We start from the raw sequence: 18,284 nt of genomic DNA on the forward strand, positions 1-18,284 counted from the left end.
AAACGTAGTAATCCGTATCTATCCGTATTGATACGTACCTGAGACGTACCTTAAAGTAGTAATCCGTATCAATTCGTACCAATCCGTACGGCTCAGGTACGGATCGATACGGGGAACTACGTTTCTATCCGTAGCTAGACGTAGCTATTTGCGCCGTATGTGTGACTTTGGTATTATCTTGGTTTCCCGACCTCCACCGACACGGCTAGTTGATGTCTATGTACATTAACTTAGTGAAATGAACAGATTCAATCAAACCGAGTCTGCTATTATTCTTCTTGGTTGCATTCTTTGCTTCCAAAGGATCTTTTTACAGATTTCATCAACTATCACAACAGCAATATTTAAGTGCCGCGGCTGTAAAAAGTATCCCCGTACTTGGATTTAGTGTTATTATATTTTCTGGTCCTTTGGGATCATGGAGTCCATTCAACATATGTGTAATAGAGTTCCGCTTAAGCCGGTGCTAGGGGGCGTGAGAGATGTTGCACGTTTCATTACCTGTCATGAACAGACTAAATCAAACCGAGCCTGCTATTATTAGTCCCCTACTGGTTGAAAACCAGTTTCGGGGACTATAGGAATGCACTTTTCCGTCATTCCGTCCGCCCGTCTGTCCGTCCGTCCGTCCGCAATTTCGTGTCCGGTCCATAACTCTGTCATCCATGAAGGGATTTTAGTATTACTTGGCACAAATGTTCCCCATGATGAGATGATGTGTCATGCGCAAAGTCCGGACCCCTAGCTCAAAGGTCAAGGTCACAATTGGAGCTCAAAGGTCAACAGGGCTTTTTTCCTGTCCGGTCCATAACTCTCCCATCCATGAAGAGATTTTAATATTACTTGGCACAAATGTTCCCCATGAGGAGACGACGTGTCGTGCGCAACACCTGGACCCCTAGCTTAAAGGTCAAGGTCACAATTAGAGGTCAAAGGTCAACAAGGCTTTTTTCCTGTCCGGTCCATAACTCTCCCATCTATGAAGGGATTTTAATATTACTTGGCACAAATGTACCTCATAATAAGACGATGTGTCTTGCACAACTTTCAGACCCCTAGCTCAAAGGTCAAGGTCACACTTAGCAGTCAAATGTCAACATAGCATGAACAGGGTCTGTTTCGTGTCCGGTCCATAACTCTGACATTCATTAAGGGATTTTAATATCACTTAGCACAAGTGTCCCCCATGATAAGACGACGTGTCATGCGCAAATCCCGGACCCCTAGCTCAAAGGTCAAGGTCACAATTTGGGGTCAAAGGTCAACAGAGTTTTTTTCCTGTCCCATCCATAACTCTGCCATCCATGAAGGGATTTTAATATTACTTGGCACAAATGTTTCCCATGATGAGACGACGTGTCATGCGCAACACCCAGTACCCTAGCTTAAAGGTCAAGGTCACACTTTGAGATCAAAGGTCAAGAGGATTTTTTTCCTGTCCGGTCTATAACTTTGTCATTCAAAGCAGGATTTAAATATCAGTTGGCACAAATATTCCCCTGGATGAGACAACATGTCATGCGCAAGAACCAGGTCCCTAGGTCTAAGGTCAAGGTCATATTTAGAGGTCAAAGGTCAAATTCAAGAATGACTTTGTACGGAACATTTCTTCTTCATGCATGGAGGGATTTTGATGTAACTTGGACCAAATGTTCACCACTATGAGGCACCCTTGTTTTTAGAATTACGTCCCTTTGTTTTTACTATAAATAGATTTTATTGTAACTTTTTATTACTGGTGGTAGAGAAAAATCGAAACCACTTTACAGCATGCATGTTACATCCAATTTTAGGTGTATTTTGACCTATCTCTACCTGGTAAAGAGTTTCTTGTGGACTTATATTATATAGATTTTTTTTTGATTTTTTTTTTTTAAAGATTAATTTCCCTTTGTTGTTACTATAAATAACTTACATGATAACATTTCTATAATCAGCCAAAAAAATTCCATATGAAAACAGCTGTGGGTTTTTTATATATGCACATTTTAATCCAAGTGTGTTGTTATAACATATTGTATATGTAGTACAATATTGTTTACACATCATTGACAGATATCAGTTCATTATGTTATGCTGCAGTAGAGAAAATTAGGTGCCTTCCAGTAGGGGACTTTGTATTGCATGGCAATACTTCATTCACTTGTTCTCCTTGGTTGCATTCTTTGCTTCCAAGGGATCTTTTTACAGATTTTATTTTCAAACAGAGCAGCTCTACATTTAATCAAAACCAATGACCGTCTGGAGTCAATTTACCACTTTCTTGTGTAGGAAAAATAGGAAAATGTAATAACCTACAGCTTAATCGATATCTGCACAAATCTTTGTTGTTATAATTCTTGTCATTAGCTGTAATACGTTTGCGTTTAGACTGTTAATCTGTTTTATGTTCTTAGAATCACCACATGTATTTAAAACACATTGCATTTTTGTTACATACACATCTAAATAACTGTATAAAGCTCAGGAATTTGTTGTGCAAACGTACATTGTGTCTTCATTTTATGTGTGTTTTTAATACACATTTATTAGCAAGTGATTCCATATTTTACAAAACCTAATCCTTACATTTGTTCATACTTGAAAAATGAATAATTCCATATTAAGAAAGTATATAATGTTACCCACTGGATTTAGAATGTGATTCAATCCACTCTTTTGTCCTTTTACTTCTGTCAATGTCAGATGTTTTTCTTTCGTAGTCCAAAACTCCGTCATTACTGATGGTATCTTCCATACAAAATCCCGATCCGGAAAATATGCCACTTTCTGAACCTTCTATATGAAAATGTTTTCTGAAATCGTAGAAGTACGGTAATTAGTATAATAGTCATGTACATACAAAATTGTGTCAATTTTGAAACATAAACCACCTAATGAATCTATTTACTAGGCAATGTGGAAAACACACCTTTAATGACAATTGTATCAAATAACAACAAATACTTTATTCTAGCATACGGCTGTTGTTTCAGTCGCTTTCTCCCGTACACATCGTTAGAATGACTGAAACTTATAAATAGCAAATATTTCGAAAATGTTTGATAATAAAATACAAAGATATAAAGTGTTGTACACCTATAATATGTTACAAATATAATAAACAAGTTAGAAACTTTATATTTAATTACAATCAAATTGTCTCGGATTTAGATATAGAACTTAATGTTCTAAAAATTGTTGTAACTGTAAAGAATCTAAATACTGTTACCAACCAGCTGGCCATGTCATAACGGGTAATTTTAAGATTTTTTATGATAAAAGAATCAGAAATATTTTTTTTCCAAAGGTCCAAAATATAGAATTCCCTCGTCCAATAACTTTGAAAAATGTCTCTCTGAAATAACTCAGCCTATTGATGACTATATTAAAATATAGAAGAAAAATGCAGCTCAGAACGCTCTCATTGAATGGAAAAGGAATATATTTAAAATCATTAAAACTCGAGTTAAATTTTATGAATCAAATCCTTCCTTATTACCTCCTAAACCCAAGTTTTCACTTCGAAGTTTAAAGAAAACTTTATCAAAGGTACATACGAATTTTGTTTCCACTCCTGAAGACAAAGCTTCAAATAATGTTATTATTATATGACGCATTTATTACACAGAAGTATTACAAAATAAACTGAAACATACAAAAACTTACCAGTTATCACAACTAGATGAGGAAACTATTGCAAAAAGTCATGCGAATCATTGTATAAATTTTAATGTCGCACTTGACGACAGTCAATTGAAGCTCCCTACTCTTTATTGGATCCCTAAACTTCACAAAACTCAATATAAAGCTCGATTCATTGCAAATTCAGCCTTATACACTACAGAAAAACATTTCTGTACTTTTGACTTCCTGTCTTACTACAATTGAAGACCATGTACAGAAGTATTGCTCCAAGGTTTATGAGAACTCGGGTGTTAATCTGTTTTGGTCCATCAAGAACTCTGGAGATGTTATCAAAAAGCTAAAAAAAAACACTTCAAATGTTCGATGATAAGTACTTATGATTTTTCTACACTTTATACTAATTTATCACATAATCTTATTAAAGACAAATTAGTAGCTATAATTGAGAAAACATTTGCAAGAGAAAACGTTAATTATCTGGCTTGCAATGAAACTAGAGCATTCTTTTCTAACAGTGCATTTAAGGGATACAACCTATGGAGTTGTGATCAAGTTCGTGAAGCTCTAAACTTTCTACTAGATAATATATTTATCAAATTTGGCAATAAAACTTACAGACAACCAACCAACTGTGTCCCCCTCATTGCTGATTTATTCTTATACTGTCATGAACGAGATTTCATGCTTAGTTTACCCCTGAGACACAATTTGAAATTATTGAAGCTTTTAATGGAAACTCAAGGTATCTTGACGATATTTTAAATACGGACAACCAATATTTTTTCAGAAATGGTGAAATATATTTACCCTAAAGAGTTACAGCTTAACATGGCTAATACTTCAGATTTAGAAGCGTTATTTCTGGATCTAAATTTAAGAAGTGTGAATACTAATCTAGAAACGAAAGTATATGATAAAAGGGACGATTTTAATTTTGAAATTGTCAACTGTCCCCATCTTGATGGAGATGTCCCTCGAGCAACATCATACGGTGTCTATATTTCACAGCTTATCCGTTTTGCAAGAGCTTGCTCAAAGATAGATGATTTTAATGACAGAAATCTTCATATCAACAAGAAATTGTTACTACAGGGTTACCGTTTTCATAAGCTACGGAAAGCTTTTAGTAAATTTTACTACAGATCGTCTGAACTATTAGAAAAATACAATACGCCCCTTAAAACACTTTTCAAACTGACACACCCGGAATACTATGGAGATGTAGTTTATAAAATTCAGAAAATTAAACATACCCTTTATTTTAATCAAATTTTTGTAAACTGGTTAAAATGTTTATCAAAAGAGGATACGATGGCAACAAAGGCATTCCTGCGTCAGTCCGATAAGACAAACAACGGTATGTTACAATTATGTATTTTCCGTTTGGAAAGCAACAATGTTGGGAAAAATCTTTCCAGAAATGTCGACTCTAAATATGAAAAAATGCTGTGAATTTATTTTGTCACATGTTTTTATGACCTGTAAAAATTAACTTTTTTTCGTTTATTTCCTTAGAAAGTGATTATTTTACAAAATATTCTAGATCACTATATTTAAATGAAATCACAAAAGACTTGTAAAGTCATTGTTGCCTTGTCTTGGAGTTCCGACAGATGTTCTAATTTCCATTGTTTCTTGTAGATGTTCTAATTAAATTGATATTGTATTGTTTCGAAATGTAAAAATCAACGTGTGTTTAGGATATCAAAAGCTAAATAATTAAACAAGAAAATACCGGTAAATGCGGCCGATGCTCCACGAAATATGATACTGCATATTAAAGGAACTAAAGTGTAATTCACTGACTTTGCACTAGAAACGGTACTATAGTATATTATGTTGAATACTAAAGGACAATAACTCATAAAAAATTTTTCCTATCGGAACAAAGGAGACGAAATGTACATCTGCTCTAGAATGTGTAGCTTCCTATGAAGTTTCGATGAATCCAGTATGCGGCTCCTGAGGAATACTCCGGAAAAGCAATGGTACTATAGTATACTAATTTTGAATAATCGAAGGACATTACTCTGAAAAATCATCCAACATAATCTCGAAGATAACATGCGCGTCTCCTCTTAATAGTAAGGCTTCCAGTCCAGTCACGTCCCGTCGCGTCCAAAATCTATATGCCTGAAAGGATTTTAATTAAACTTCATATTATTACATTATTATTCCTTTCTCAAACGTGTTGAAGAAATCACCTATGCCTGATGGTCAAAGGTCATAGTCACAATTCAAGGTCAAAGGTTAGATATTTGGTTTTTGCTTCATAACTTTTGTGTGCCTGGAATTACTAAATGGATTTGATTCAAACTTTAAATAGTTATTTAACATCATTGCCCATATCATATGACGCAAGGGCCATAACTGTTGCATCAATATTTAATGAATTGTGCCCCCACTTTTTACTTAGAATTTCAGGTGAAAGTTTTGATACACTTTCACTCTACCTCAGTTATTAATAAATGGGTTTGATTCAAACTTAAAATAGATGTTCCTCCTTATCACCCGCATCATGTGACACAAGGCACAAAACTCTGACAACATTTTCATTAGATCTCATTTATTGCGAAATGCATTTGTTTCAAACTTAGGTAGCTATTCCATATTATCACCCACATCATATGACACAAGGTGCATAACTTTTGAACTATAATTTCCTGAATTATGCACCCATTTTGCTTAGAATTATACTTTTATAGTTTTTTGATACACTGTATCTGTACCTCACTTATTATTTGATATTTTTTAACACAGACTCAAGCTATTGTGGAATATTCATCCACCATTGGAGTCATTAAACACTCAAGTGACAGTTCTTGACAGTTTTTGGTACACAGATGTAACATCATAAAATACAATTTTGATGCATTTTCACTATATCTCAGTTATTAAGAAATGCATTTGGTTCAAACTTGAAATATTGTTTCACATCATCAACCACAACTTAAGGTTGTTATTCCATATTATCACCCATATCATATGAGACAAGGTGCATAACTCTTGCACCAACATTTCCTGAATTATGCCCCCTTTTTGTTTAGAATTATACTTATATAGTGTTTTGATACACTTTATCTGTACCTCTCTTATTATTAGATGCATGCTACCGACTACGCCCTCTAACATAGTGTTGAGCAAAACTTAACATTTACCCATGTAGCAAAGACCAAAACCAATTTAGCGACATCAGATGTGTTCAGATCATAAGGTGAAGTACATGAAACCTTCAATTATGCACTAGTAATTAAATACAAAAGCGGCATATGGTTCCCACTTAAAATGATGGGCTTGCTCTTAACGAGAAAACGATGGACAGATCTAAACAAACTGGAATTCAGAAAGGGGATCAGGCCCCGTGTTCAGAAAGCATTTTCAGTCTCGGCTGAGTTTGATAATGAAACTTTATTTGTTATTTATATCTTAATAGCATTTTTAAAACTAAAATTGAATTTATAAATATTTTCAAGCGACTATTCAATAGTGATTGTCAGTAACGGTTGGAAATTAACCTTGCAGTTTTAGTAAAATTGATGTCAAAATTTCAAACTTAAACTAAGCTGAGACCGAAAAATATTTTGTGAACACGAGGGCTGAGTTTACGAAGCCTTCATATAAAAGAAACTGACAAAAGATAAAATTAAAAAGCAGGGACCATATGCAATGGGTAATTAAACAATACCTAAAATTATGAAAGCGGGAGTATTGGAACCACCCATGCTTCATAACTAATCAGTACCAATACCATAACATGTGTTGGACGATCTGAAAAGATCCAAATATATGAGATCAACTTTGTCAGAATGGTTTTCCCTAAATAAACTACTGAGAAACCTGATTTGAGCAAGTGAGATATTATCTATTGACCCCAGATAACCCGATTCCTCACTTAATCTACTTTTCATAAAGTCAAAATAAAATATTCTTACAAATAGAAAGTAGAAAATGTAGAGTGTTATGAATGTTTTTCTATGACTGAATTTTGACTCCAGCTGATCCAGTTTCGAACTTGTTAAAGATTTAATAAAGAAAAACATATTAACATTGTTTGATATATCTGTCGGAAACTTTATCACTTTAAACACAGGATTTTTCTATGAATTGGCCTAGTGATCTAATGGTTGATCTCAAGTAATCCAGTCTGTAAGTTAACCTAGATTTTATATCGACAAATATTATTTCATGTTTTCATAGTAGAAAATATGGCCTGCACATTGTTAATAAAGTTTTTGCTATGAGGAAACCTTGTGTCCTAGTTTTTTGAGCTTAAATAACACACTTTCTAACGTGGGCTTTACTTTTAAATTAGGATTCAAACTTTATTTGACATATAGAATAAAATGTATCCTCTCTTGTGTTAACAAGTTTTTTTTTTATTATTTGCGCAAAACGGGAACATAATAAGCCTGACCGAGTCGTTTTCCTTCCGCACATAATGTGATTAAATTATGAGTTGAGCCCTTAGCAGAACCTATTTGAAAAAAAAACACCACAATATTACAGACCATTTAGAACGGATTAAACATTTCCCAATTACCATGTATATGACTACCTTATTCAAGGTGATCAGCTTAACCACAGAATCAAACACAGTCTTAGCCTCCATTATCGGAACAGTGCACACCCCAATCACGTATAAATTGCACTTAATTTCAGCCGACTAATATCTATTCATTTTTTATTTTGTTGTACAAAGTTTATGTTTCGATTGTTTTGTGCGGAGAAGTTGACGAATCGCTTAAATCAAAACATAAACAGCCTAAATACATTCATTATATTCTTAAAGGTTATGACATACATGTTCATTTGCTTGTAGGTTGATTTACCAGACATTGCCAAGCGCTTCCCCATTTAACGATCACAAGGTTTCGACATTCGTCACGTAATATGCTTTATTTGATATTATAACCACCTCCTCGGAATTATGAATAGGTTATAACATGAAAAAGCATGCGTTGATAAAAAAACAATCCGAGACATTATCTGTTTTACATACCGCTAAACTAACATAAAAGGAGAACAATACCGTAATGGTGGTTTCTACTTAAATTTTATTCCAGAAGAAGACAACGCCTTACCTGATTTCTTTGAGACGTAAAGAACTGTCTTGACATACTGCTTTGTCATTTCTTGCGTCAGAGAGTGTGCTATTTTGAGTTATCGTAGCTGTGCAAAAATAAAACAAAATGTTTACATGTTCATTTCCATAGTTTGAATGGCATTATTATATTCACTTTTAATATACGCGTAATATTAGTTTTGGTAAGAAATATAAAATCTGCCAAATAAGATCAATACAATTAAACAGAAATATATTTTAGTATCATTTTAAAGTAGTTGTTTGCCAATGTAAACCAGTAGGAAAATTGATGCATCAGCGGTCAGTTTTTCAAAATATTAAAAAGTATCATGGTTACTGTTACCTGTACGGTTTCATTGTTTTCTTTGGATGTTTATATGTCATATGAAGGATGTAGTATACCTTGTCATTGAACCTACTCACATGTTTAGGCTCTAGAATATCTCCCACCCCTGCCCACACCAATGCTCCCATCCCTCGCTTAAAATTCTCAGTTATACATGTTGTTTGAAAATATATTATACTGAAATGTTATATTATACAATAATTGTTTTCTATATGATAGAATGATAAGAATAATTAGTAATATTTCTGTTATATTACATTGCATGTGTTTACTTACATGCAGACAAAATGGTTAAAGAACGCTAATTGTTTTCCAATAGACTTCTTATAACATTCCTGCTTGCTCTAAATACTGGTTTCTAAATATAGTAGACGGGTCATTATGACTTTTAAATAAATGTTATTAGAATTATGACAAAAATGTTACGAATTCACGTCTTCTAAAATGATTTCAAATATTTTCGGAAAGTTTTACTTTAAATTCATTAACAAGGCATTTTTAAATATACACAAGTAAAGGTGTAATAAAAGGGAAAACCACACAGCACATTATGTAAATAAATATTACTGAACGTTTCAAGGTTCAGCTTACTTATTGTACGTACTGTATAATATATTCAATATCTTATTTTTACTTTCTATTGAACAAATTATTGTTATTGACAACTCTGTGTCAAATTATATTAGCAGATAATTATTATATCTACTTGTACTGCCATCCTCGGTTTGGCAACTATCCGTATCATCCTCAAGAACACTGCCGACTTTCTGCGTTTCTTTCTTAGATGATGTCGTAGGAAGAGGCAAATCTGCAAACATAACTTATACATAATAGTATATATATATATACTGAACAGCAAAAGAACTATCCAGATGTATAATTGGTATATTTTGAAATAAAAAAAAATAATTTTTCAATTTTGAATTGTTTTTTTTATACTTAAAGATCTTCACGTGATAATTTTTTAAAAATCAATCAACCGTGAGGTCAGTAGTCCAACAATAGCCGTTCGAAAGACTATATCCTCTGCGCGACAGTTGCCATTGTAACATCCCAATTGGGCGCTCGCGCTAAATTTGATTCAGTCGTACGCCGTAACCAACAATATTTTCTAAACTTTATGCTGTTTTACGAGTAAGCCAATTATCAGTATTTCTAGTGACAATAAAATTTCACAAAGAAAAATGTTAAATACAGGCGCACGTGAATTTCGTGCAAAACGACTATTGTGTGACTACTTTATGGTTGGTTGATTTTTTAAAAAAATTTACAGATGAAGTTCTCCAAGTGTACTGTGATACGAAAAACACAAGTTATTTATAAATTAAAGTTTTTAAATAAAAATACCGCAGTTATAAAACTGGATAGCTTCTTTTGCTGTTTAGTATAGTTAATTTACTGCATAGTCTGAAGTAGAAAGTATCACTAACATTGGAAATTAAAAAGGAAGTGAAATTCCATAATAAAAACTTGTCAGACATATGCAAATGCTTATGTTAATCATTCGATCAGACGTGTCATGTTTGAAGTATTCCCCTTGTGAAAAAATCTTATCAGGGTCAAATTGAAAAAGTTCATGTCGGAAAACCTTTCTCGCATGACAGTTTTAGAAATGCTATTTGAAAGAAATATGTCACATTATTTTAGTTTACCATAAAATTTGACCGAGTTATTTAATCATACGAAATTTATTTACTAACAATATGTTTGTCTAAACGTATGCTTAATTTAAAACACTTTGTTCCTCAGATAACTTAAAAAAACTTAGTGTTGCTTTAGAAGATTCGTTATGTTTCTAAAAATAGATGAGGGTTAGTTAAACATACATTTTGTAATTTTTAAATATGTCAAATATTTACCTGGATGAATTTATATCTTGCAACAGTTATATAATTCGTTGAACCATTCATATTTTATTACATAATATAAGAGACATTTTAGATTCTAAATAATATATAACAATACTCATAAATTATTTTGAGGAATATGTTACTTCTCGTAATTTAACATCATTTAAACATGGTTACGCGTTGACGTCACGTCGTCCTACTATATTTGGCGCCATACATGACCCGTGAAGTAGTGTTTTCCTATTTCATCTATTTGTTTAAGAAATAATATATCTGATTTAGTGATTTGTCGCTGAATAAATCATTGTTTGGAGTTCAGATGCGAAAAGGCTCAGCCCGCGTGATATAATAATACGCATCTGAACAACAAACAATAATTGTATTCAAGAAATAATCACTAAATGAGATATATTATTTCGAGTCTAACACGTTACCAAAGACTTTAAGGTACATCCTGGATGGCATTCATTAAATATTAAACCTTTTTTAATCGGTTTCTTTTCGAGCGCGCCGCTATGCCGTTTGACGCTGTGACGTAATAATTGTGACGTCAGAACAGTGAATTGTTGTATAATAATTCACTAATTCACTATTTTCAGCCTTCTTTGTTTAACAGGAAAATGAATCGGATCGTGTAAGAATATAATATATAACAGAGGCATGTTTAATACTCATCTGTTATATCGAGAGATTATTCCGCAGGCGTATAACCACTATATACGTATTGATTACATAGTTCTGTTATATATTTTCTCTCAATTTAGGCCTACGCGAATACAACCAAATTTTGAAATATTAAAATGAATTTAATACATTTAGAGATGTCTTGTTGGATCAAGAATTTGTAATATGATACATATACAAATTGTCTACATCTTCCATATTAGGATGTACTCTCAATACTAATTTTCCATTTGTTGTAATGCAAGAAGAGCGCTATTGACGTATGATTGACGTATAAACTATGAAAAATAGTCAGTATATTATGCTATAGAATACTAAACTGTACAATTAACAAAGAAGTGCGAAGTGTGAACTTGAATGTGTGAAATATGAAGTGTGAACAGCGAGTTACCACTAGTCTTTCGTATATACCTTCAATGCAATTTTCATCAAAGTTGAATGAATCCTTATACACACATGTTTCCTTACACTGCACAGTACTTTTAATCTTAGGGCACATGTATCGATCGTTAAGTGGACCTGAAATTATAACAAGAGGGTCATGATGACACTAGATTACACACATGAGTTTAGCAGCTGTGATAGGTAAAAAGTTTGGTACAATGTCATCGAGAAAGCATATCTAACAAATAACTTTAAAAACTGGCCTGCATTTTAGAGACGATTTCTTAATCATTCCATATAAGGTAAACTACGAACAGCAAGCTAGAAACCACTTGTTTAGAAATTAGATAGGCTTAAATTATAATGGTAGAGGACATTTTGGTATGTTAATGTTAATGTTAATCATTTTAATACTCCCTTTGTATAGGGGCATTCAATTAACATTTCTTTTAAATCATTTCAAAATCCGACCAGTGGATGGAAAGTTTTTTGAACATGTTTCTATTTCGGCTCTGCATTTTTGACTAACGATCTGTGATAATTTCAACAATCTTGGAATGGTAACTCGATAAACATTTGTTAAGAATAGAATCAAAAATATCTGATATATTTTATTCACAAGTATGGACAAGTACTGGTATATCCTTAGAACGGCCAGCACATTTTTATACAAGAGATCATAGAGTGATCTTGGCGCCCACCATTGAGCCATTTTCGAATGTTTCAAATTTCAAGACTAGCTCAAGGTCAAAATCAAGGTCAAAGTTCATTTCGGTACACAAAACTGTGCATGTGGTCCAAATTTGAAAGCTGTAGCTTGATATAGTGAAAGTATGTCACTAGATCAATTTCAAGGTCAACGTCCTTTTCGGTACACAAAACTATGCATGTACTTCAAACTTGAAGGCTGTACCTTGAGAAATGTTAAAGAAGGTCGCTAGATCATTGGGATGCTGTACTTTTTTTTTTTAAAAATTAAAAATTGTATGTTGAAAAGAAAATTGGTGAAAAATGAAACTTGTTTCTTTAATGGGCTTCTTAATTATAATGTTAAATTATGTTTTGTTTTTGAGTTAGTTTTTTAAAGGTTTGTGATCTTTGGCGATGCATGCTTTTTTTTGTTTATACTTAAACATTGTACTTTTTAAAAGAAAATTTGTAGTAAAACATTGTTTTTTTTATGGAACTTCATAATTATAACTTTTAAATTTATGTTTGTTTTGTTGTAGTTACTTTTAGGGTATTAGGGTTTTTTTGCAAAATGCTGTCTTTTTTTTTTCAAAAATTAAACTGTATGTTGAAAGTAATAGGGTAGAAAATGCCCACTTAGTTTATTTTAAAAGGGGACTTTTTTATATTGTTGTAGTTAGCTTTTTGGGTAAAGGATTTTGGAAAATGCTGTCTTTTTTTTCATAATTTAAACATTTTATGTTGAAAAAAATTGGTAGTAATGCACTTGTTTTTTAAGGGATTCATTTTAAAAATGTTAAATTTTATTGAAAATTGTTGTAGTTTTGCTTTTTGGGTATTTTGATCATTTGCAGAATGCATGTACTTTTTTTGTTTCTAACAAACTTGTCTGTTAAAAAGTCATGTAGTAAATGACACTTAGTTTATTTAAAATTGGATTATTAATTATAACTTTTTAAAACTTAGTTTGTGTATTTTGAGTTCTTTTTGGGTATGTGATCTTTTGGAGTTTGATGCTTTTTTTTTTTTAAAAATTAAACTTGTACTGTTGAAAAGTAATGGTGTAAATGACATTTTTATATTAATGGATTTCATTAATTAAATGTTAAACTTGTTTGTATATGTTGTAGCTTGTTTTAGGGTATTGGGGTTTTTTGCAAAATGTGCTTTTTTTTGTTTCTTTAACTTAAACATTGTATTTTGAAATGTAATTGGTAGTAAATGACACTTAGTTTTTTTTAAAAGGGGCTTCATTATTATAACTGTTAAACTTATGTATGTTATGTTGTGTTAGTTTTTTGGGGGTATTAGTGATCATTGCGAATGCGTATTTTTTTGTTTTCAAAATTTTTAAAACTTTGACTGTTAAAAATATATGTAGTAAATGACACTTGTTTAATTAATGGGCTTCATAATTATAATTTTTAAATTTATGTATTGTTTGTTTAGCAGTTTTTAGGGTTTGTGATTTTTTGGGCAGTGCATGCTGTTTTTTGTTTCATAACTTAAACATTTACTGTTAAAAAGTAATTGGTAGAAAGACATTTTTCTATTAATGGGACTTCTTAATTATAATGTTAAATTATGTATTGTATAGTTGTACCCCTTTTTTTTTTGGGTTTAGTGATTTTGCAAATGCTGTCTTTTTTGTTTCATAACAAAAATGTATGTTGAAAAAGTACTTGGTAGTAAATAAATTTTTGTTTCTTTTAAATGGGACTTCATTAATTAAAAACTGTTAAATATGTATTGTTTTATGTTGTAGCTTATTTTTTTTGATTATTAGTGTTCATTTGGCGAAGTGTATTTTTTTTTTCAAAAAATTTAAACTTGTATTTTGAAAAGTTTTGGGTGTAAATGCACTTTTTTCTTTTAATGGGACTTCTTTATAAACTTTTAAATTTATGTATTGTATATGTTTTACCCCGCTTTTTGGGGTTTTGTGATCTTTTGGGAAAAAAATCATGTGCTTTTTTGTTTCATAATTTAAACATTGTATGTTGAAAAGTAATATGGGGTGTAAAGCAATTTTTTTTCATTTAATGGACTTTTTAAATTATAATGTTAACTTAGTTTTTTATGTTGTGCTTTCTTTTTGGGTATTAGTGTCTTTTGGGCAAATGATGTGCTTTTTTTTTTTAATTAAACTTTGTCTTTTGAAAGTTTTTGGGTAGAAAAAGAACTGTTTCATATTAAGGGACTTCTTTAATTTAACTGTTAAATATGTTTGTATTTTGAGTTAGCTTTTAGTTTTATGTCTTTGGCAGAATGATGTTTTTTTGTTTCATAACTTAAACATTGTCGTTAAAAAAGTATATGGTAGAAATGCATTGTTTCATATTAATGGGACTTCTTAATTTTTAAAATGTTAAAATTTGATTGTATTGTTTAGCCTAGTTTTTTGGGTTAGTGTCTTTGGAAAATTGTCTTTTTGTTTTTTTAAAAAAAACATTGTATGTTGAAAGTAAATGGTAGAAAAGGGAATTAGTTTCTTTTAAAGGGGATTTCATTAATTATAACTTTTAAAACTTATGTATTGTTTGTTGTGCTTGTTTTTGGTATTAGTGATTTTTGGCAAATGCTGCTCTTTTTTTTTTATAACTTAAATGTACGTTGAAAAGAAATATGGTGTAAAAATGACATAGTTTCATTTTAAAGGGGACTTCTTTAATTTAATGTTAAACTTTGTTTTTGATTTTTGAGCTTAGCTTTTTGGGTATAAGTGTTCATTTGGCAGAATGCTGTATTTTTGTTTAAAATTTAAAAACTTGTACTGTTAAAAAGTAATTGGTATAAAGACATTTAGTTTCTTATAATGGGATTCATTAATTATAATGTTAAATTTATGTATTGTATATGTTGTACCCCTTGTTTTTGGGGGTTTTTGTGTCATTTGGCGAAGATGCTCTTTTTTTTTTCAAAACAAAACTTTGTACTGTTGAAAAGTATAGGTAGTAATGCACTTGTTTCTTTTTATGGGCTTCTTTAAATTTTAAAAAATTTTTTTTTTCTTAGTATGTATATTTGTGCTTACTTTTTAGGGTTTTTATGTCTTTTGGGCAGAATGTGTTTTTTGTTTCTTAATTAAAACTTTGTATGTTGAAAGTAATATTGGGTAAATGCACTTAGTTTCTTTAAATGGGACTTCTTAAATTTAATGTTAAAATTTATGTATTGATTATTTTAGCTAGTTTTTGGGGTATTGTGATTTTTGGCAGAATGCATGCTTTTTTTTTTCATAATTAAAAATTGTACTGTTGAAAAAAATTTTGAGAAAATGAAAAGTTTCATATAAAGGGATTTCATTAATTTATTTTTAAAACTTTGTATTGTATATGTTTGTGCTTTTGTTATTGTGATATTTGGCAAATGCATGCTTTTTTTTGTTTCATAACTTAAAATTGTACTGTTGAAAAGTATAGGGTTAGTGGGGAATTAGTTTATTAATGGGATTCATTAATTAAAAACTTTACTTAGATGTTTTATTTTTTAGCTCTTTTTAGGGTATTTTGTCATTTGGCGAAGATGGGTTTTTTGTTTTTAATTTAAAACATTGTACTGTTGAAATTGGTATAAAATGACTATTTTTATATTTAATGGGACTTCTTTAAATTTATACTGTTAAATTATGTATTGTATATTTTTACCCTTTTTTTTTTAGGTATTAGTGTCATTTGCAAAAGCATGCTTTTTTTGTTTATAATTAAAACATTTTTTGTTGAAAATAATATGGTTAAAGACAAGTTTCATATTAAGGGGGATTTCATTTTTTTAAAGTTAAAATTATGTATTGTTATTTGTAGCTTAGTTTTTAGGGTATTATGTCATTTGGCGATGCATGCTTTTTTTGTTTCATAATTTAAACATTTATTTTGAAAATAATATGGGGGTAAATGACAGTTTCATATTAATGGGCTTCTTTAATTAAAAAGTTAACTTAGTATTGTTTGTTTAGCTTAGCTTTTTAGGGTATAGTGATCTTTTGGCGAATGCATGCTCTTTTTTGTTTTAATTTAAAAACATTGTATTTGAAATAAATGGTAGAAATGCCTTTAGTTTCTTTTTAAGGGGGTTCATTAATTAAAAACTTTTAAAAACTTTGTATTGTATAGGTTGTAGCTTACTTTTAAGGATAAGTGATCATTTGGCAAAAATATGCTCTTTTTTTTTTAACAAAACTTGTACTGTTAAAAAAATTGTGAAAATGACCTTAGTTTCTATTAATGGAACTTCATAATTAAACTTTTAAAATTATGATTGATATGTTGTAGCTTTCTTTTAGGGTTTAGTGATATTTGGCAGAATGCATGCTATTTTTTTTATAATTTAAAAACATTGTACTGTTGAAAAAAATTTTTGTTGCCTTAGTTTAATTTAAGGGGATTATAATTTAAAACTGAAAACTTATGTTTTGTGTAGTTGTAGTTAGTTTTTAGGGATTAGTGATCATTGGCAGAAGCAGCTGCTTTTTTTTTTCATTTTAAAACATTGTACTTTTAAAAAAGAAAATATGGTAGAAAAGGGAATTATTTTTTCATTTAAGGGGGATTTCATTAATTTAAAACTGTTAAACTTATGATTGTTATTTTGTAGTTTTGCTTTTAGGGTATTGTGATATTTGGCAAAATGCATGACTTTTTTTTTTTAAAAATTTAAAACATTGTACTGTTAAAAAAGTAATATGGGTAAGTGAACTTAGTTTCAATTAAGGGGGATTCTTAATTTATAATGTTAAATTAGTATTGATATTTTTGTAGCTTAGCTTTTTGGGTATTAGTGATCTTTTGGGCAAAATGCATGACGTTTTTTTGTTTTAAAATTTAAAACTTTTTTTTTTGCAGTATTGGTAGAAAAATGACACTTTTTTACATTAATGGGACTTTTTAATTATAATGTTAAACTTATGATTGTGTAGGGTTGTAGTTGTTTTTTTGGGGGTTATTAGTGATCTTTTGGGCAAAATGCATGCTATTTTTGTTTCTAATTAAGATTGTACTGTTAAAAAGTAATTGGTTTGTAAATGCCCTTAGTTTATATTTTTGGATTCTTTAAATTATAATGTTAAAGTTATGTATTGTGTATTTTGCGCTTAGCTTTTTAGGGTAAATGTATTTGCAGATGCATGTTTTTTTTGTTTCATAACTTAACATTGTATGGTTGAAAAGTAATTTGGTAAAAAATGACATTAGTTTATATTAATGGGACTTCATTTAACATAGGCCCGCCCGCGCTCAGTAGGAAGAGCTTGGTTCGGATGGGGGGGGGGGTCACGAGTTCGTTCGCGCGGGGCGTTTGTTTCCTGACTATTTGATAAAGACTTGTGGTTAAAATTTTTTAATCCTCCCCCTTGATAATTTGTGGGGAAGTTGGCGTTACTTGCGGAGAACAGGTTTTGTCTGGTACGATCCAAAAAACACTGGTTAGTTTAAAAGGTATTGATTATCAAAAAAAAGCGTTCACTTATTTAATTTTTTGTTTTGTTATGTTGTAGCTTGCTTTTTTGGGTATTATGGTCATTTGGGGAATGCATGCTTTTTTTTTGTTTATACTTAAACATTGTACTGTTGAAAAAGTAATATGGGGTAAAGCACTTTGTTTATTTAATGGGACTTCATTAATT

At 30.9% G+C, this 18,284-nt stretch overlaps 1 protein-coding gene across 4 annotated transcripts in view; it reads right to left on the reverse strand.

Annotated features, from left to right (window-relative positions):
• Positions 1-12,111, reverse strand: part of LOC128555261 (uncharacterized) — a 33,471-nt gene extending 21,360 nt beyond the window's left edge. For 2 of the 4 annotated variants that reach the window (XR_008369923.1, XM_053537119.1), the window contains exons 1-4: positions 12,002-12,105; positions 9,763-9,864; positions 8,709-8,796; positions 2,629-2,795 (exon numbers count right to left, since the gene is read on the reverse strand). Coding sequence is in view for 1 of the 4 variants with exons in the window: in XM_053537119.1 (XP_053393094.1) it covers positions 2,629-2,795; positions 8,709-8,796; positions 9,763-9,864; positions 12,002-12,089 (445 nt within the window). In the remaining 3 variants the exon portion in view is untranslated. Of the gene's footprint in view, positions 1-2,628; positions 2,796-8,708; positions 9,865-12,001 lie in introns of all 4 variants that reach the window. The other 2 variants (XR_008369924.1, XR_008369925.1) reach the window with 2 other exon arrangements.
• Between the last annotated feature and the right edge of the window lie 6,173 nt (positions 12,112-18,284).

The sequence above is a fragment of the Mercenaria mercenaria genome, chromosome 2, assembly GCF_021730395.1.
Source record: "Mercenaria mercenaria strain notata chromosome 2, MADL_Memer_1, whole genome shotgun sequence".
Classification (NCBI taxonomy): Eukaryota; Metazoa; Mollusca; class Bivalvia; order Venerida; family Veneridae; genus Mercenaria; species Mercenaria mercenaria.